The 20,290-nt window shown below is 50.8% G+C and overlaps 1 protein-coding gene across 2 annotated transcripts; it reads left to right on the top strand.

Annotated features, from left to right (window-relative positions):
• The first annotated feature begins 1,548 nt into the window (after nucleotides 1-1,548).
• Gfi1 (growth factor independent 1 transcriptional repressor) lies at nucleotides 1,549-11,248 on the top strand. 2 transcript variants are annotated; one of them, XM_076546938.1, is made up of 7 exons: nucleotides 1,549-1,610; nucleotides 3,780-3,953; nucleotides 4,248-4,430; nucleotides 5,821-6,317; nucleotides 6,441-6,578; nucleotides 7,387-7,552; nucleotides 10,004-11,248. In XM_076546938.1, exons 2-7 carry the CDS (start codon nucleotides 3,839-3,841, stop codon nucleotides 10,180-10,182), a joined length of 1,278 nt encoding a protein of 425 aa, XP_076403053.1. In that variant the 5' UTR covers nucleotides 1,549-1,610; nucleotides 3,780-3,838; the 3' UTR covers nucleotides 10,183-11,248. The 2 variants fall into 2 exon arrangements, with proteins under 2 accessions (XP_076403053.1, XP_006985885.3); XM_006985823.4 differs by lacking the exon at nucleotides 1,549-1,610 and having other exon boundaries at nucleotides 3,545-3,953.
• Nucleotides 11,249-20,290: the final 9,042 nt, after the last annotated feature.

Genomic DNA, 20,290 nt, shown 5'->3' with positions numbered 1-20,290 from the left:
CCTCTGCATTCATCTATAAAGAAAGGGTGTGTTGAGCATCCTGTACCTGAGGGCAGCTTAGCAGACAGGATGTGTGTCCTAGTAGATAGCCACGGTACAGGCCCAGGAGGTAGATAAGATGCCCAGTTTGTTAAAACACGGGAAGTAATGCTATGCTAACCAAGTGTTTTCCACATTTTACAGTGAAAAATATCACTTTTTTTCCTATGAAAAGGGATTTTTTTCCTTATAACAATTTTGGATTAATCTAAAACATGATAGTTACAGAACAGGGTTAGTTCATGGTCACGTGCTTGGCAAGTGCAAATCCCAGGGCTTCATTCTCAAAGAACCAACAAGACAAACGCGTGAACATTTTTTTTTTTTTTTGCAAGGTCTGCGGGGCATCCGTGGCCCTCCAGTGTCTCACTGCAGAATTATAGTGCACGAAATAGCGCTCAAAACCCAGCCCCACTCACTTGGAAGAGTATGGAGCACTCAGCGGCTTCACCTCTGCAAGTGTGCGCTGTGCACACCCCACTACACGCCTCCATTGACATTATTCTGAAGCCCTCACTTTGCAATCACCTTCGGGGCTGTCCTTTCAGGACAGTGTCCCCCAGGCTGCGGCCCCAGGAGCCAAATCAAGTCTCCCCCCTCCAGCCTGGGCCCCGCAGGGAGAGCTCAGGAGAGCCGCGGCCTCGCCGGCCCCCGCACCGCACCGCCTTTAATTTCGCAGCTCCGACCACCGGAAGCTAGCGCCAGGCGGGGGCCGGGGCAGGGAGGACGCGCCCACCGATGCCACCGGCGCCCGCGGGACGCGCCGCCAGCCCGGCCCTTCTTCGCCGGGCTCGGCGCTCGCCCACCTCTTCCAAATTTAACCGTTACCTAAATCCGAAGGGAAATGAGCAAACCTCTGGGATTGGGTGTCAAGGTATTTTCAGCTTCGTTGGGCGTATTTATCCTCAAGTGTTTCCATAACAAGCTATTTCGGGGCGCGGCGCAGGTTTCGCTCTGCGGACGCGGTGGCCACCAGCCGGGCTCCAGGCCGGCGGCACCGGGGTCCGGTGATTCACGGCCGCGATCCGGGGGCGACGCTGCCCAAGCAGGCGACAGGGTTGGGGTGCCCACAGCCGGAGGGCCAGGGAGGCCCAGTGCGCGCCCTCCGCTCCCGTCAATCTGTGTCCTGAATCTGTGACTTCTCGCTGCGGAAGTCTCCAGGAGCCAAGAATACTTCGATTTTCTTTCTAGTTATTTCTAGGGCTGGGTACTCAGACCTCTGGGGTCCTCCATAGATCACCCCTGGCCCCGCAGACAAACAAACGGGGAGGGCTGCTCAGGGGTGCCCAGGAAGCTCGCTGCAAGAATACCCCCCCCCCCCCCGCCCCGTCGCCTCCTGACCCCTTGCGCAAAGGAGGCTCGTGGCCCGCCGCCCCACTGGGGGATGGGGATTGGTCTGAGAGGGCTAGCGAGCGCCTCTAACGCTCAGGAAGTAGAAGTTTGTGGTTTTGGGGGCTGAGCTCGGAAGGAGATTAAAAAAAAAAAAGTCAGAAAGACAGATCAGTCTCTCCCGAAAGCAAGATTCAGTTTGCACACTCTCGGAGCCCGGTGCCCGCGCCCTGACCCCGCAGGTAGGTCTGCTGAACTGCTGTGCCTCCCGCCCAGGCGGGGGTGGACTGGTACACGTCGGGGACGTCCCGAGGGCGCTGGCGGGTCCCCACCTGCTGCAGAAGTCCGGGGGCTGGGTTTTCTCTCCAAACTGGTGGAGAGAAAGATCGGGATAGGGGCACACGGTTTGGAGGCCACATCGGGGAGTGGGGTCCACGTGGGAAGGGACCATCTGGTGGGCATGTGGCGGCAGCTGGGCTCTGGATGCCGGTTCCTGAGCGCCTTGCCTTCAGGTCCCTAATTCCCGGCCTCAGGTGACCAGGGGAAGCCTGGCGGCCGCGGTGCCAGGACCGTGCCGCCCCGCCCCCTGGACGCCAGCTGCCGCACGAGGTTGCCTTCCCACGCGCTGGGCCTTGGGCCTCGCCATCCCCCTGCCCCTCCTACCCGGAACCAGCAAAGCCCTCCAGGGTGCTAGAGGGGCGTAGGTTTGTGGCTGGAGCGGGGACGTGTCTGCCGTGTCCTGCGAGGTTGCTGACGCGCAGACCCAGCGCGGGATCACACAGCCCTTCTGCTTCCCACGGGTCTTGTTCCTGGCCAGCGCGGGCCTGAGCGTCACCGAGGCCCCCGGGACCCCTGCTCTGTTTCCCTTCTCTTCATGCTTTGCTCTGAGAATGGCCCTTTGGTTGGAGCGTCTGGCTGTACAGTCAGTCAAGGGGGTGCAGGAAAACTTGAAGCGGCAGAGCCCGGGTCCTGGGCGTGGAACCTGGCCGAGGAGTGTGACAGGCTGGCCCCAAGGTCCTCTGGAGTCTAGGTCCCTAGCAGCAATTCCCTGCATACTTTTCTCCCCACTCCTCGGGGAAGGCCACACACTAGGGTTGGGGATCTGGAGCGGGGATCCCTAGGCTCCTTTTGAGTGGGGGTGTCAGGAGTGTTCTGTACCATGCCGTGGGAGCGGAGCGGCTCCGGTTCCGCCGTCTAAACCGCACGAAGCCCAAGGACCAGAGGCGTACATCAGCCTGGACTTCCCCGTGCCCTGGTCTCTCAGCCCGCCGCAGCCGTCCAGGCGGGCTTGGGAATCGACCCCCCATCGCCTTGGACCTTGGAGGCAAGCAGATTCGTTTAACTGAGGCCTCCTGGGGTCGGGCCCCGGAGCGGACCTGGAGCTGGGACGCAGGGGCAGCCCCGCCTCCCGCCCGGGCTCAGGTTTCGACCCGAGATTAGGTGAACTGATTGGGGGTTAATGAGACCGACGCCAGCGCTCGGTCGTGCTGGCTCGAGGACCCCGGCCTCCTGGCCACGGCTCGCTCGTGCGCGCTCCGGTTTCATCTTGCTGGCTCCCTAAACCGTTGATTTGGGGCGCCGCAAGATTGGCAGTCTGTGCACACGCAGTTCAGACTCAACTTCCCTAGGACAAGATAACTGGTGAGCAGTTATCGAAAAATGCTTCTTCCCGGGACACAGTTGCCCTGGCGGGGCCTACGGGGTCTGGGAAGCTTCACAGCGGTCGCTCCCCTGGCCAGTGCCCGCACCACCGCTGGCTTTGAGGCTAACTTTTTCCAGTGGGCGTTTCTCCTGGGGCAAGTGTCGGTCCTTTGCCACCCCCCTCGCTTTCCTGTCCCTCTGGCTTCCTGCCTCTCTGCTCCAGCCTCAGCTGCACGCAGTCCTTCGGTCCTGCCTAGTACGCCCCTCTTTCGCTTCTGTTTGTCCCGGGGCTCTTGGAGGTCTTGGCTCCATGCGGCTTCCGGGTGCCAACCACTGCAGCAACCTTACCGCCTAAACCAAGCTAATCCAACCAGTCGCAGTCGCTCTCCGCAGCCCCGAAGGGAGCTGGCGAGCATTGCAGGGTTGCGTTGGGATAACGGGCCAGTTGCGGACTGCCGCTCTCTGGAGAGTGATGGGAGAGCTTTGCTAGGGAAGGGGAGGGGCTGGGGCGTGGGCAGGGCCGAGCAAAGGGACCCGAGCCAGAGCCCGGGGACAGGTTTTACCACTGAGCCGCGGCAGTGGCAGCGGAGGCCCGGACTCGCGCCACCTGTCCGAGTGCCACCTGGTGAGCGCGGCGCCTGGGGGCCAGGCCCCTCCTCCCGCGGGCCTCCCTCTCTTCTCCCTGGCCCGCGCTCTCCCTTGGCCTGGGTGCGGTCTACAGCCGCCATCCGCGCCGACCCGCATCTCTACCGGTCCTCCCCTCCTCTCAGAACTTGGAGCAACCTCAGGCTGACCGAGGGTCCAAGCGTTCACCGAGCGGCCGGCCACCATGCCGCGCTCCTTCCTGGTCAAGAGCAAGAAGGCGCACAGCTACCACCAGCCGCGTTCCCCGGGGCCAGACTACTCCCTCCGCCTGGAGACCGTGCCCGCGCCCGGCAGAGCAGGTGCGAGGCGCGCAGGGCCGGGACGGGCAGCTGCCGGTGACGCCGCCGCCGCCTCTGCTCCAAGCCACCTCGCTTCCCAGAACCAGGGGAGGCTACCCCAACGCCCCTGGGGTGCTTGCTTGCTTGTTTGCGTCCCGGTGCTCCGGGGGTTCTGCCCCTGCCCCTCAGAGCCGGCCCTTGAACCCGGGAGGGCTCCCTGGGTCTGAGTGGACAGAGGAGGACGCGGCCCCCGCAGTGCAGCGCCTTCAGCTCGGCCAGGCTTAGGTTGACTCCTCTCCCGACTCCTCTCCGCAGACGACCCTGTGAACGCAGGCGGAGCGGAGGTGGAGCCCCGAGACCGTTCGTCCCCCGACTCTCAGCTAACCGAAGCTCACGACCAAGCCTCCGCGTCCCCCAACAGCTGCGAAGGCAGCGTGTGTGACCCGGGCTCCGAGTTCGAGGACTTCTGGAGGCCTCCCTCTCCCTCGGTGTCTCCGGGTAAGGACCCGTTTGTGGGGTCTTATGGCAGAGATCGGGACCCCGCAGTGCAGTGGGAAGCCCGCAAAAGAGAAGCCTGCTTAAGGGAGCCGGTTCCTAAGAGGACGGGGTCCGGGGGGCGGGGGTCCCAGCCCCTCTGTACTGGACACCTCGTCCTAAGTGTCCTCTGCTTCCTTCCAAGGCTGTTGGCTCCAGGCTGGCGCTTAATTCGTTTGCCTGGAACTGACAGGTGCGACAGATGAGCGGGTCCTCTCATCTGGCTGGCATTTCTTTTTCTGACCAGAATTCATTGTTTAGAAAGTGTCAGAGCCCAGAATCCAGGACGCAGACACGAATAACCTCAAACAGGACACCCGGGCAGTCTGAGCCGGACAGAGCTGGGTGCCACGCTGGAGAGCGAGGTTGCTGAGGAAAATCTCAGCTCCTGGCTCTGTTTTCAAAGTTTAACCCCCCTCCCCGCCCCCCGCCTTGCTAAAAAGTCCCAGAAGGAGCCAGCAAACAGGGGTTCATTTCCAGGGAGCAACTGAGCTTCCTGTAAACCACGTGACTAGGGTTGAGTAGGAGTATCTGGGGTCCGGGTAAAAGTAAGAAGGGAGCAGATCAGTCCAAACCCTGCCAAGGGTTCTTATTTTCAGGTCATGGTGCTGGTTTTAAAAGATAGCTCATCCATCCCCGCAAGCAAAGGGTTCTTCCCGGGAGCGAGTGACCAGCGGTCCCGCACCCCAGAATGGAGTGTGCGGTGCATTTACTCATATCCATCCAGTATCCAGTCTCAGCAAAATTCACGTGTGTGGGGCGGAGGCAGGGGAGTTCTCCTGAAGGTGGTGGCTAACTCTTAACTGTAAAATATTTTTCTATCAGAAATTTACCAGGGATGGGCGTACTTGGAGCCTTGCTCGCTGCCCCTTCTAGCCACATTAAACAACTTCACGGCTTTGAGAGCTTAAGCCATTCTAGTTTGTTCGGTCTGATACTTCTAGACAGCCTCGGCCCCAAGTTTTTTTCCCCCTTCTTCATAATTTATCGCAAAAAAGATAAAAAGAAAAAAAGATTGAGTGGCGACATGAAGGGATCTAGAAGCAGGACCCTAGGCCTGCGTTCCAGGCGTCTTTCCCAACAGGACTGGCAGGTGCTGGGGATGGGGGTCCAGCCAGAGAACCCTCATCACACCGAATTTACCAATCTTCTCACCCTATGTCATTTCAAGCATCACTCTGCTGTCCTGCCACTGGCCCCGGAAGCCCCGCGGGGCCTACCTGAGTTTTACCCAGGGTGTCCCGGGTACTTAGCGTTCTAACCATCTAGGAGCCTGACCGTAGTGACCACGCAGTGCGGGCTCCTCCGCCCAGCAGCCTCGAACCTGACCCCACGGCCTCCTGTGCCTCCGCAGCCTCCGAGAAGTCGCTGTGCCGGACCCTGGACGAAGCTCAGTCTTACACCCTGCCTTTCAAGCCCTACGCGTGGAGCGGCCTGGCGGGGTCCGACCTGCGGCACCTGGTGCAGAGTTATCGGCAGTGCCCCGCCCTGGAGCGCAGCGCCGGCCTGAGCCTCTTCTGCGAGCGCGGCGCCCCCGAGCCGGGACACCCGGCCCCGCTGTACGGCCCGGAGCCGGCCGCGGGCGGAGCCGGTGCGGGGCCACCCGGGAGCTGCGGCGGCGCCGCAGGAGGAGCCACCAGCGGCGCGGGCCTGGGGCTCTACGGAGACTTCGGGGCTGCGGCGGCGGCCGGGGTGTACGAACGGCCGAGCGCAGCAGCTGGCCGGCTGTACCACGATCGCGGCCATGAGATCCACGCAGACAAGAGCGTGGGCGTCAAGGTGGAGTCGGAGCTGCTGTGCACCCGCCTGCTGCTGGGCGGCGGCTCCTACAAATGCATCAAATGCAGCAAGGTGAGGCTCCCGCGCGCCTGGCCTCGTCAGCCCTGCGCCTGCGCCCCCAGCCCGTGACCCTCCGGCGTCCACACCCCGAGACCCCCCCTCAGCGGCCTTCTCCCTGGCCCCACTCGCCCCCAGGTGTTCTCCACACCGCACGGGCTGGAGGTGCACGTGCGCCGGTCCCACAGCGGCACGAGACCATTTGCGTGCGAGATGTGCGGCAAGACCTTCGGGCACGCGGTGAGCCTGGAGCAGCACAAGGCCGTGCACTCTCAGGTAAGCTGGGCCCTGGCGGCCTGACGCTGCGGTGGGGACCTTTCAGCCACGTTCCCATTGCCTCCGGACCCCTCTGCTGCCCCTTCTGCTTGCCCTGATGTAGGTGCCCAGAGAAACTTGGGTGATACAGGGCCGGGGGTTGCAGCGATCTTAGACCGTGGTGTCCCACCGCTGTGAGCTTCCAGCGGGAGAGTTCTGTTGGGCATGAGGAAGGTTTGCTGGACCGCTGTTTGCTGCTCATGCATTGGCTTTACTGTTTATGTCCTCATCATCCTCCCTGACTGGCAAGGAAGGGTCTCAGCTCACATACAACATCCGGTGTACGTGATAGTCGTTCATTCGTTCATTTATAAGTAACTGTTGCCCAAGTCCAAAGCTTCAGGCACCCGAGAATCACGTAGCGCGCGCGACGTCCTTGACGGATGCGTGTATGGTGATTAAAGACAAGAAAAATACTGCCCAAGTGTCTGTGACAACAGGCCATCTCCTCCAAAACCCACAGTGACTAGGGGGGCATCTTCAGTGGCTTAAGGTCCTGCTGAGGAGGGTGCAGAAATCTGCCGATGGGTGTCAAAAATGCAGGGTGGAGCTATGCCTTTGCCCTGGGGTGTGGAGGGTTGTGGCTGAAAAGTGTTTTGGTAGAAAACATGTTAATAAGTAGGTGTTGAAGGATGGGTGGAGATTGAAACTAAATGGAGGGAGGGAGAATCAGAGGACTCCTGGCTTTGAGGGGTTTGTCCGTGGCATTGAGGGCAGCAGCTGCAGAAAGGGCAATGCATTCCTCCTCTCCCTTCCTTCGCCTCTGCAGGAACGAAGCTTTGACTGTAAGATCTGTGGCAAGAGCTTCAAGAGGTCGTCCACGCTGTCCACACACCTGCTCATTCACTCGGACACCCGGCCCTACCCCTGTCAGTACTGTGGCAAGAGGTTCCACCAGAAGTCAGACATGAAGAAGCACACCTTCATCCACACAGGTGACGTGAAGGGCCTGGGCTTGTAGGAGATGCCTGGAGGCCAACACGGCTCCCCTCTGATATTTTGGCTCCAGCGAGTGGTAGATGAGGTGCCCCCCCCCCCCGACCTTGCTTTGGCATTGGGTCTGAAGGAGTATCTTCCTCTATGTTAATGTTAACAGCTTTGCTGCATCAAGCCCTCCCAGAAGGTCACTGTCAACGTTTACTAGAGCTATCGGGATTCGTGTGCGGCATCCACATGTCATTTTTATAAGAGCTTGCTTTGTTTGGGTAGAAAAAGAAACGCAAATGCTATCAAGCTTTCTGCTAAGTCTGTGTTGACAACTCCAAGAGACAGGAGCTGTTCTTTAGCCCCATTTTAGAGATGAGGAAATCAAGGCACTGAAGGATCGGATAACTTATCCAGGGTCACCTGAGGCTCAAATCCAGGTCCATTGGTCTGAGCTCTCAAATATATATAGTCTTGACTTGTTATATTAGACTTTCAGTTGTGGGTGTTGGCTAATGTGGGAAGCGTCTGTTATTTGTTGTTCTTTTCAAAACATCAACAATTTTCTTCGCTAACAGTGACAATTCCTAAGCTATTATAATGCTTTAAAAAATACCCAAGTGTTTCAGATTGTCCATTCCCTTTGGCCTTTTCCTGCTGCTCCATACAGTAAAATGAGGTCCCTTTATTGTCCGGACATCCAGTGATCTTTCAAAGTCAGTTTGAGTAAATCTCAATGCTCTAGCTTTCCTCCTGGGCTCCTTCCTTAACACTTCAGGTGCAGATGGGCACCTTTAATGTGGAAGCTTGTGAACTAAAGCAATTCTCTTGCACTAAGAACGTTTCCTGTAATAGTCAACATGACAGTTACATGAGACCATATCTCTGACTTCACTGAAGGACATGAACATTCCTTTAAATCAAATCACATTGGGCGTGGTGGCACATGGGAGGTAGAGAGACAGGCAGATCCCTGGAGATGGAGAGGAGCCCTGGCTTCATGATGAACTGTAGGCCAGCTAGGGCTTTGTAGTAATATCCTGTATTTTAAAAATATCAGTAAGCAGCTGGGTGGTGGTGGCGCATGCCTTTAATCCCAGCACTTGGGATGCAGAGGCAGGTGGATCTCTGTGAGTTCAAGGCTAGTCTGGTCTACAAAGCAAGTTCCAGAACAGCCAGGATTGTTACACAGAGAAACCCTGTCTCGAAAAACCTAAAACAAAAACAGTAAATCAATACATAAAAATACAAAAAATAAAATATCACAGTGCCTTCCAGGAACCCACAATCAATGTTTGTAAACATTCGTGAACAATGTAGACATTTCTATCAGAAAACTCAGGAAAAATCCCCTTTGATCATGCCCCCTTGCCCAAAACTTCCATTTATTAGTTATTTAAGACACATCAAAAGCGACTAGAATCTTGACTGAATGGCACATTTAAGCCTTTAATTAAACATTTGTATTATGGCTAGAATTCATCTCTCAAATATGTTTGACTCTAGAGGGACAGGGTAAGTTTTGTTGGGTGAGTCTTTATCAGGAAGTCTTAAGTATGAAGAGTGAGGGAAGAACACAGAGGAGTTCCTTAAAAACAGACAGACAGACAGACAGACAGACACTTTTTGTTTGTTTGTTTGTTTGTTTGTTTGTTTGTTTGTTTTATCCCAAGGCCAACTCTCAAGCATAGAGCCATGAGGGGACTATTTGGGAATGTGTTCATTTACCCCAATTTTAACCAGTGCAGAAGCCAGGGAAAGACAAAAGCTGTTGGTTTTCTTCCCTTTACCTATCTTTAAAATTTCCCCTCCTGTTATCTACTGATCTGTCGTGAAGAGTTGTTGGTATATTGAGAATCCTGTGATTTAAAACCTCGAAAAAGGGAAGAAAGTAAAAGATAGAAAAGAATAGACAATCGTAAGAAATGATTTGTGGCTCTAATGTGGATTTTAGAAAATTAAGACATTGGACAAACCTGTGTTCTTCAAGAGCGAGAAAGAAGACAGCTTCATTGGCCACACAAAACAACACCCACTTGGAAACTAAGATTTGAAAGCTTCCTCTGACGAAAGCAGTCACAGGGTCTGTAGGGCAGCCCCCCCACCTCCTGCCGAACATCTGCTGGGGGCCCTGTGCTTCTAAAAGTCTGGCGGGCATGTCCTCCGGGGCGGATTCAGCTGGGGAGGGCACGTGGCCTTTGCTCAGTTTCCGTTTAGCAGGAAACCGTTTGAGAGCTTTGGCTGGGAGCCTCCACTCAAAAAGTCTCCCTTCCACCTGGTGTACCCGTGTTTTACGGGTACCAAGATGCAGCCCAGGAGTTGGTTCGTGTTGCAGCCCATCACCCTCCAACGTCTTGAAGGTTTTTAGCCAGCTGCTAGCAAGAGCGTGTGGGTAGCAACGGGTCCTTCCCGGCTTTATCATCGGCTCTTACTTCCTGTCCTTGGTCCTTCCATCCCTGCAGGTGAGAAGCCCCACAAATGCCAGGTGTGTGGCAAAGCATTCAGCCAGAGCTCCAACCTCATCACTCACAGCAGGAAGCACACGGGGTTCAAGCCCTTTGGCTGTGACCTGTGTGGGAAGGGCTTCCAGAGGAAGGTGGACCTCAGGAGGCACCGGGAGACTCAGCATGGACTCAAATGAGCCCCTCGGCCGGCCGTCTGCGATGCCAGCTGTGAACACTACTGCGGAGGATGCCTTTCCTGCCTGCCTCCAGCCCATTCTGAGTCCAGTGTGCAAAGCTCACTCTGGCTATTCCCCTTCCCTTCTTTCCCAAAGCTGCTGGAGGAGATGAACTCCCTTTTCAAAGGTCAGCCCGGAGTGGGAACCACAGCAATTGTCTGGGCTCCAGCTGAAGATGGGGATCAGATGTAATCTGTACCTCCCAGTCCTTCCCTTTTCTGCCCTGTCTCACAGGCAGGAAAGAACTCTGGGCAGCTGCTAAAAGCAGGCATCCCCTCTTAGACTTTGGACAGTAGCTGATGCTTTACTTAGAAGGAACGAGCATTATTCTTCTGGGGAGCCTGCTGACCCCTTTCTTCAGACACCGGTTTAGCGAAGGGGCTGCATTCCTTTGAGATCACCAGATGCACCATCAGCTTGTCAGAAGGTGGGCTTGGTGAGGAGAGGGAGTCAGCGGTCCTCTGAGGTGCCATCAGAGGAGGCGGGACTGTGCGCAGGCTCCTGGGGACAAGCTGCCCTTCGTTTACTCAGCAAGTGTTTATTGACCACAAGTTATCAGAGTAAGGAGCCATGCCAGGTACTGGGGAGCCAGAGATTAAAGTCACCGCCCGTGACCCTCAAAATCTTTAAAGTCACCGCCCCTGCCCCTCAGAATCCATCAGTGGGACCTCAGAGAGCTAAAGCCTGTGTTCCTGCCAAGGGAGTTCTGAAAAGGCCACACAAATGTTCAGACTTCCTTTTTGACACGTTTGGAGCTTTTCAAGTGTAAAGAGCAACTGGAGGGGTATTTCAAAAATTCATGAGCAAATCCAGTTTTTATTAAGTGGATATTTTATAAGATGCCCAGGCTGGTAGATGTGGGGCAAAGGCTATGACCTCAACCCTGCTCTGTGTACCATGTAGGAAAAAAGCATTTCTACCGAGAAAGTTGTAAATATTTCTAAATCTTCTTGAGTGCATTATGTATGTTAGATCATATTTATTAGAATGTTGTTTTAACTTAATAAAACATTAAGACTATTACAAATCGCCTTTCTTTAGGCCAGGAATTCAGGGGATGGACACTGGTGTTTTTATTTTTTCTCCTGTGGGGGAAGCTGGGACTGGAGGGCTGCTGAGGCACAGGAAAGAGCAAATGCCGTTTGCTCCAGCTGCCATGTTTCTCCCTTTCCTTGATGCCTCAGAGATACTTATTTCTTTTAAAAAGAAGATTTATTTTTATTATTTTAAGTTGTGTGTCATTGTTTGTGATGGATGTGTAGACGTGAGTGTACATGCCCACTGAGGCTAGAGAGGGCACTGACTCTCCTAGGACTGGAGTAGTTATGAGTGGTTGTAAGTTGCCAGACTTGTGTGCTAAGAACCAAACTCAGGTCCTCTGGAAGGGCAGGAAGCATTCTAACCTGCTGAGCTAGCTCTCCAGCCCCCAATCAGTCCTCAGTCAGTCAGTCAATCAATAAATCAATCAACTTTTCTCTCTTTCTTTGAAACAAGGTCTCACTGTCTCTCTATAGTAAACTCATAGAGATCTGTCTGCCTCCCAAGTGCTGGGATTAAAGGTGTGTGCCACTACACTTGGCTACTTTGTTTTAAATTAAAACTTAGGAGGTGTGTAAAACGCAACCCCTAGCCATGTAGAGTACTGGATGGTCTCATAGGGACATTGGTTCTTCCCTCTGAGAATTTCACTTAAAAAAAAATAGGACATAGGCTCCTAGATGAAAACTCATAGGCCTTTGATTTAGATATGAGTGTTTTAAAAATGTTTTGTGTGTGTGCCATAAATGCACGTACATGAGTGTACAGGGCCTGAGGTGGCCAGGAAAGGATGCTGGAGCCCTTGAGGCTGGAGCTACAGGCAGTTGTGAACTGTCGGACATGGGTCCAACTCAGGTGCTCTGCAAGGGTAGCAAGCGCTCTGAACTTCGGAGCCATCTTTTCAGCCCAGGTTTGAGTCTCGCTGCCAACTGATGCATCCTGAGAATTGGCAAATGTTTTCACTTCCTCGTTTCCTTGACCATAAAACATAGCTGTGGTCCTACCACACCAAGCTAATTCTGACTACTCAGATTCCATGGAGACTGGAGAGGAGAGGGAGAGAGAGGGAGGCAGGGAGGGAGGAGGAGAGAGAGAAAGATTGATTGGCTGACTGCTGTGTCAGAGGCAAATTACAAATCTAAAATGTGTGAGGAAGAGTGAAATGGGGATCTGGGTTTGTCTTAGGGTTACGATTGCTGTGATGAAACACCACCAATAAAAGCAACTTGTGGAGGGCAGGGCTTATTTGTTTATTTGGCTTACATATCCCAAGCTGTATTCCATTGAGGAATGAGATGATGCAGAGGCCTCCGAGGAGAGCTGCTTACTGGCTTGCCCAGTCATGGCTTGTTCAGCCTGCCTTCTTATAGATCCTAGAACATCAAGCCTAGGGCTGAGACATCCCCCCTGCTTCCTCCTGCAGTCAGGAATCACACAAGACTTTCTAAGTGGGGGTTCGAGGGTCTTTGGTGCTGCTTCTCCTGGGTCTAAGTCCTTGGCCATCCTTGTTTGTTTCCAAGACCAATCTTTCCATGTGGGATTATTCTCATTCAAAGTTTACTCCTGTATGAGGTTTGAGAAGGTAGCTTCTCAGAAACTGGGGGTGATGAAGAGTCCAAGGGTGGGGCACTTGCTTCACAGTATCTGGGGAGGTAAAGGCCTTTCTGAATGAAGATAAGAAGATATCTTGCTCACAAGTCAGTGTGTACACTGGTCTGTTAGTTCCAACCTGATTGGAAAGTAAAATTATAATGAAGGGGAGTGGAACTGATTGAAACCTATGGGTTCTGTCTCCTCCTCATCTTGCCTGGTGACATTTGGAATATTTGCTGCACTTGTTATTTTCCATGTTTATGCTGTTAGGGGTGTTCTCTTTCTCTCTGTTTTTGTTTGTTTGCTTCGAGATAGGGTCTTGCTAGGTAACACAGCCTGAACTTGAACTGGCAATTCCTCTGCTTTAGCTCCTCAAGGAGCTGGGATAACAGGCATGTTCCACGACGCTTAGCCTAGAAATTATAATTTTGATGTTAACTATGTGCTCCCCCCCCCCAACCGGGAAAATACTTATCTCCATATCCCTCAGTTTAGAATCAAAACAAATTACTGTGCCAGTTGCCCTGTGAAATTTGAAGATTGCAAATATCTCTCTTAATGTTATTACTTGGCGCCATTAAAAATGGATTGTGAATATTCCATGTCACATTATTCATGAGGTGGGCTCTATGCCTTTTGTCTGCCGGGGTAACCGTAGAAAGGGTAACAAGAGACGCCCAGCACACCTTTGTTTCTTTCACTAAATTTTTAATGCCACCTCCAGCCAGCCAGTTGGTGAAGCTCAGCTCTTGCACAAACGTGGAAAAGCACAGCTAACTCTGAGAAGCGGAGTCTTTCAGTAGCTAATTTGAGTTTGTGTTCATCTACACCAGACATGATTAAATTACCTATCAAGTGTGCTGAGCTATCAGGATTCAAGCGCGGTAAAGGTGAATTCCATCTGATTTGAGACACAAATGGAACAGCTGAGTTTTCCAAGTACTGCCTTAATTAAAGGGACAGCGGAGGATCGCTCTCCTGTGACTCGTGACGGCCACGCCCTTGAAACTTGGGTGTGTATAGTCATTTTGTTGTGTGCCTATACGTTTAACCAGATCATTTAACCCAAAGGGCTCCCCTGTGTTTTCCTTTGCATCTCTAGAGCTCTGCTTGGTTAAATCTGCACTTTTGAATTATTACCAAAGTCAAACTTTCTATCAAGTTCATCACATATTTGTTTAAACAACTCCTTCATCCATTAAGCCAAATCTAAAACATAAAAACTTCAAAGACATTTCACCCAAAGCCTTTTGTAACTTTAAAGTTCATGGGTTTGTTTTTAAATTGATTTCCAATCCACCATTCTGTTGTATGAAGCATTAATCTAATTAATCTTTATTAATAAAAAATCAGGACTCGGATATCAGGGTAAAAACCTGAAAATCAGAGAAGCAGGGGAGCAGCCACAGTTGCTTCCCACCTCTCTCATCCCTCTGACCAAAAGGCCTAGATCCTCTCTGTTGTGCTTTACCACTTCCTGTCTCCTCTCTGTACAGACCTCCAGACCTCTATGGTCAACTAGTGGCTAGCTCCGCCCTTTAACTCCAAGCAAGCTTTATTTGTCAGAACACAAACAAAATATCACACAACAGTTGTATTTACTTCACACTTTATTTTATTCATTTAAAACTTTTGTTATGTCTTTATTTATATATGTGGGGGCATGTTAAGGTCAGAGAAAAATTTGTCTTTAAACTCTGTAGATTCCGACATCAGGCTTTGTGGCGAGCACATTGACTGGCTTTGTTTTTTAAATAAAATATCATAGATAGGATCCAGTGTCACTGGACTCTGCCCCCTATCTTCCAGTCAATCTGTTTTCTCCTAAGAGGCATCCACTATACCTAGATTGAGATATATAATGGGAATAATGTGATGCTTTTAATTTCTTTATATTGCCATAGGCTTTTTATTATTATGTAGCATATTTCCTCCCCATAGAAATGGCATCTTGGTTTATAAATCTTTCTACATTTTTATTTTAGCTCAATGTTTTGTTTTTGAGATTTTGTGTTGTTGCTTGTGGATTCATTTTAACTGCTACATATGGAGTCCCATCACTGAATGTTTGATGGTTTGTCTGTTTTGTGTAAGGAGAGTTTGGATCAATTCTGATTTTCTATATTTTTTATTTTGCAGCACCTACTTTTTTTTTCTTGGTCTGTGCTAGCATATATTCCGATAGGTTCAATGTGACCTTTCCATACATGTGGATCGTGACCTTTCATCAGTTTATCCCCTCTGTTCATGATTGTGTGGTCTTCCCTTTCGTATCTCCTGTGAAGGAGATGTTTCAGGTCGTATGCCTAGGAACAGGAATACTGGGTCTCTGAGGAGGCTAAACCAATTTCTATCCCCAAGACAGCATGGGAGAATTCCTGCCCACGTCTTCCAAAATTTAAAAATCTTTAAAAATTGGTTGTAGAATGCCGTTGTAATCTGTATTTCCTGGCTATCTCTTCACAAGTTTATTGACTTGACAGGTCTCCCTTCCTGAGAAATGTTTGTTCGTGTACTTTGTCTGTTTTTCTACCAGGTTGCCAGCTTTTTATCAGTTTGTTCTTTCTGTGTGCACTAACCACTCAGTTGTTAAAGCATAGGCTATCGGCTGAAATGAATCTGCCAGCCAACGGTGCCGTGTGGATCCCAAGTGCCTTTCACTTGAAGAGAGGGTCAATTGTTTTGGTCTTGTGTTAGTGTAGCCAGATGTACTGGCACATCCTGTGCTGGTTAGTGTTTTGTCATCTGGACACAGCTGGGGTCATCTGGGAAGAGGAAACCTCAGCTGAGAAAATGCCAGTACCAGACTGGCCTGTAGGCGAGTCTGTGGAGGCATTTTCTTGACTGATGATTGGTGTGGGAAGACTCAGCCCACTGTGGTCGGTGTCACACTGGGCAGGTGGCTCTGAATTGTGTGAGGAAGCAGGCTTCTCAAATCACAGGAGAAAGCCAGTAAGCAAATTTCATTCCAGGTCTCTGCCTTGAGTTCCCAATGTGCTTGAGGGACGCCTTGGATTCCCTTACAACGGCCTGTGATCCTGACATGTAAGCCAAAGGAAACTTTCCTTTCCTACATTTTCCAGTCACAATTATACAGCAAGAGGAAGCAAAATAGGACAATTCCTCTGTGGTTGTTTTTGTTGCTGCTGCTTTTTGTAACTTAGTTAAGAATTTCTGGGGCAGGAGAGACCGCTCAGTGCTGCAGAGCACCTGGGTTCAGCTTCCTTCCCTCCAGGTTGCGGTACCTGGTAATATATAAGCTTCTACTTCCTTCCTTCCAGGATCACACCCTTCCCTAACGACACACCCAGCCCAAGTTTCTGTCTCTGGGTTTGCCCGTCTGGGCCACTGGGCCTTCTGTCTACCTCTGTGCTTAAGCCACGGTGCCATAAATAAAATGATAATGAACTGCTAACAACTAGAAGAAGAAGCCTCCCTCTCACCTGCTTAATTCTCTTCAGGAATAACTTGGCTGGAATTTTGGTGTGTGTCACTGTTGTGACTCTGAGACAAACAACTGCCGTCTTTGGGGTTCAGTTGTGCCCCTTGGCAAAAGGATGATCCCGTCTGAGCGTGTTGACTGTTTACCCCTCCTCGTGGAAGTGTGGGTCATAACCGAGAATACTATTATCTACGGTTTGCAGACCGAGAATACTATTATTTACGGTTTGTAGTGCTCCCTTAATTGTTGGTGGCCCCAGAGTATATAGGAGGAGCTAGAGCATGTAGGTGGGGAGACTAGGGGACGTGGGCTTCATCTACGCATGTATGGGAAAGCCATCACAGCTGGGTAAAGACGTCCCAGTGTAGGGGCCTCAGGAGCACCCACACCCCTGTACCTCACCAATGCTCTGTAAGGAAGTTCAGTAAACTCACTGATTTCCCTGAGTGAATCTTGGTGGAATCATACCTCAGTTAGTTAGTTTGTTGTTGGGACCTTGAGAAGAATAGTAAATGTTGTTTATAGCTCCACTTGGGAAGGAATTTTCATTAATTGTTTACCTTGAGAACAGAAATCATTGATACTAAATGTGACATAGCAATCATTTATCTAGGTTTTTAAAAAGCCTTTAAAATGTTTTCATCGTATCTGTATTTATTTATTGTTCACTGCTCTCCTAGCACTTTTTACTATGCCTTATTTGTTTATTATTTGTGTGTGGCCGTGTACACATTGGCACATGTGTGGGAACAGGACAACTTCTTTCCACCATGTGGAACCTGGGGATTGAGCCTGTCAGGCTTGGAGGCAAGTGCTTTTCCTGGGAACCATCTTGTTAGCACTCATAATCCTTTTTAAAAATGGTATTTTCTGCCCAGCACTCGGGAGGCAGAGCCAGGCGGATCTCTGTGAGTTCGAGGCCAGCCTGGGCTACCAAGTGAGCTCCAGGAAAGGCGCAAAGCTACACAGAGAAACCCTGTCTCGAAAAACCAAAAAAAAAAAAAAAATGGTATTTTCTGCATCAGAAGTTGTGGCTATTAAACCCAGCACTTGGGAGGCAGAGGCAGGTGGATCTCTATGAATTTGAGGCTGACTTGGAATAGCAAGTTCCAGGTTAGCCAGGGTTACATAAGAAAACCCTGTTTCTGTCGGGTGGCGGTGGCACATACCTTTAATCCCAGCACTCAGGAGGCAGAGGCGGGTGGATCTCTGTGAGTTCGAGGCCAGCCTGGGCTACAGAGGGAGTTCCAGGACAGCCAGGGCTACACAGAGAAACCCTGTCTCAAAAAAGGGGGGGGGGGCGGGGAAAGACAAAGAAAAAGAAAAAGAAAACCCTGTCTCAACTGAACCAAGCTCAAAGGAACTCACAAACTTTAGACCCACAGCTGTGGAACCTGCATGGGACCAGTCTAGGCCCTCTGCATACCAGAGACAGTTGTGTAGCTTGGTCTGTCTAAGAGGTCCCTGGCTGTGGGATCAGGATCCATCCCTGGTGTATGAACTGGCTTTCTGGAGCCCATACCTATCATGGGATGCCTTGCTCAGCCTTGACGAAGTGGGGAGGGGCTTGGTCCTGCCTCAACTGTATGTACCAGGCTTTGCTGTCCCCCCATGGAGAACTTACCCTGTTGGAGGAGGGAATGAGGGGTGGAGGGGAAAGGCAGGGGAAGGGGAGTGGGAGAGGGATGAGAGAGGGATCTGTGGTTGGTATATAAGATGAATAAAATAAAAAAAAGAAAACCCTGTCCTAAAGAGAAAAAATGTATTTTCTAACTATCTGCTACAAATGTATAGGAATATATATTATATTAATAATTAATTTATTTTGTTTTTTTGAGACAGGGTTTCTCTTTGTAGCTTTGGAGCCTTTCCTTGAACTCACTCTGTAGCCCAGGCTCACCTCGAACTCACAGAGATCCTCCTGGCTCTGCCTCCTGAGTGCTGTAATTAAAGGCGTGCGCCACCACCGCCCCGCGGGAATATATGTTATATATTCATGTACTTACCTATGTCTATAAACATATGTAGATATGCTGATCTCACAACTTTTTAAAAGCTTTTAAGTTTGCTGTATATAATTTTAAATCCCCTGTGTAATACTAAGATACGCAAATGATTATAGCTTTTGTTGCCCACCTTTTAAGTTATTCTTCCTGTCTCAGTGGCAGCAATGGCCAGTGCCGTGTTGAGTGGGAACAGGCAATGCTTTCAGTTTCTTGAGTTTATTGTGTTGGTTTTGGTAGGCGGTTGTCAAATAACCTTTAAGAAATCAAGCTGAGGGGTGGTGAGGTGGCTCATTGGTAAACTGCTCTCTGTGCAAGCAGAAGGACTTGAGTTCAGGTCCCAGAATCCATGGAAAAGCCGGGCAAGAACCTGGGGACTGGGAAGTCCCTGGGGCTTTCTGGTCAGCTTGTCTTGTACAACCTGTGAGCTCCAGGCTCAGTGACAAACCCTGTTTTAAAATAATAAATAATAGTAATAATAATAATAGTGAGGGTAATAGAGGAGGCACATGGTGTTGCCTCTGGCTTCCATACTCAGGCTCATCTGTGTGCACATACATACGCATATAACGCATACACACATAAAAATAAACAAATTGTGGTGGCCGATCTTGATTGCCAGCTTGACACAGCTGGCCGGAGGGAACCTCAACTGAGGAACTGCCTCCAGCCGCGTCTTAGTTGTTGATGATGCAGGCGGTCCCAGCCCACTGTTGGCGGCACCATCTCTAGGTGGGGGTGCCTGAAAGGTACCTGGATGTGGGCCAGGTGGCCAGCCAATGAGCAACACTCCTCCACGGTCTCTGCTTTAATTCTTACTTAGGTTCCTGCCCTGACTTTCCTCAGCGATGGACTGTAATCTGTGAGATGAAATAAACTCTTTCCTTTTCACGTTGCTATTGGTCATGGCGTATATCACAGCAACAGACACCAAAACAGAACAGAAATAAATGTTTAAAATATTTTACTTGCACCAGTCACAGTGGCGCACGCCTTTAATCTCAGCACTGGGGAGGCAGAGGCAGTGGATCTCTGTTCTAGTCTAGCCAGAGTTACATTGTGAAAACCTGTCTCAAAAACAATGTTCTGTTTGTATTACGGTAAGAAATGCTATTTCTCTTCTTTGTCAGTGTTGGGAATGGAATAAGGGTTTTTGTTTGTTTCTTTGTTTTTGGTTGGTTTTCTGAGACAGCCCTAGCTGTCCTGGAACTCACTCTGTAGACCAGGCTGGCCTTGAACTCACAGAGATCCACCTGCCTCTGCCTCCCAAGGGCTGGGAGTGTGTATGTGCCACCACCGCCCAGCAATGAATATGGGGTCTTATGCTGTGGAATAATCCTTCTGTACACTGTGAAAATGGGTTGCTCTCCTTGTTTATTAAAAACTGACTTGCCAATAGGTAGGCAGGGGCAGAGAGAATGCTGGGAAGAAAGGCAGAGTCAGAGGAGTCGCAAGCCAGACTTGGAAGAAGCAACATGGTAAGTTCATAGATGAGGTAAATGAGCCTTGGGGCAGCACATAGACAAATAGAAATGGGTTAATTTGAGTTGTCAGAGCTGGCTGGAGACAAGCCTAAGCTATCAGCCGATCATTTATAATTAATATTACGTCTCTGTGTGTTTACTGGGGAGCTGGTCGTCCCAGAAAAAAATGCCTGGAGTCTTAGATTTGCAGCACCCACTGCTGAGCGACAACCAGCCCTGGAGTATGTTCCCTTACTCGATTACATTCTTAAGAGATATGACCTTCTCTGTAGCTCAGCTGGCCTTGAACTCTCGATGCATCCGACTTAGTGATGAGAGTTCAGGTGAACAATTGCCAGACACATGAGTTCGAATGAGTATTTTTCTTATTGTGTGGTTTTTATTTATTTTCAAATTTCTTGAAAAGTTTTATGGCCCTTTTCCTTTAATTTGTTTATATAACAGATATTTACAGACTAAAAAATATTAAATTATCCTTACTTCATTATGACCACCCAAGTGTTGGCTGG

Source organism: Peromyscus maniculatus, chromosome 10 (assembly GCF_049852395.1).
Source record: "Peromyscus maniculatus bairdii isolate BWxNUB_F1_BW_parent chromosome 10, HU_Pman_BW_mat_3.1, whole genome shotgun sequence".
Classification (NCBI taxonomy): domain Eukaryota; kingdom Metazoa; phylum Chordata; class Mammalia; order Rodentia; family Cricetidae; genus Peromyscus; species Peromyscus maniculatus.
Note: the sequence above shows the minus strand (reverse complement) of the source record. Positions and strands in the feature narration are given on the sequence as shown.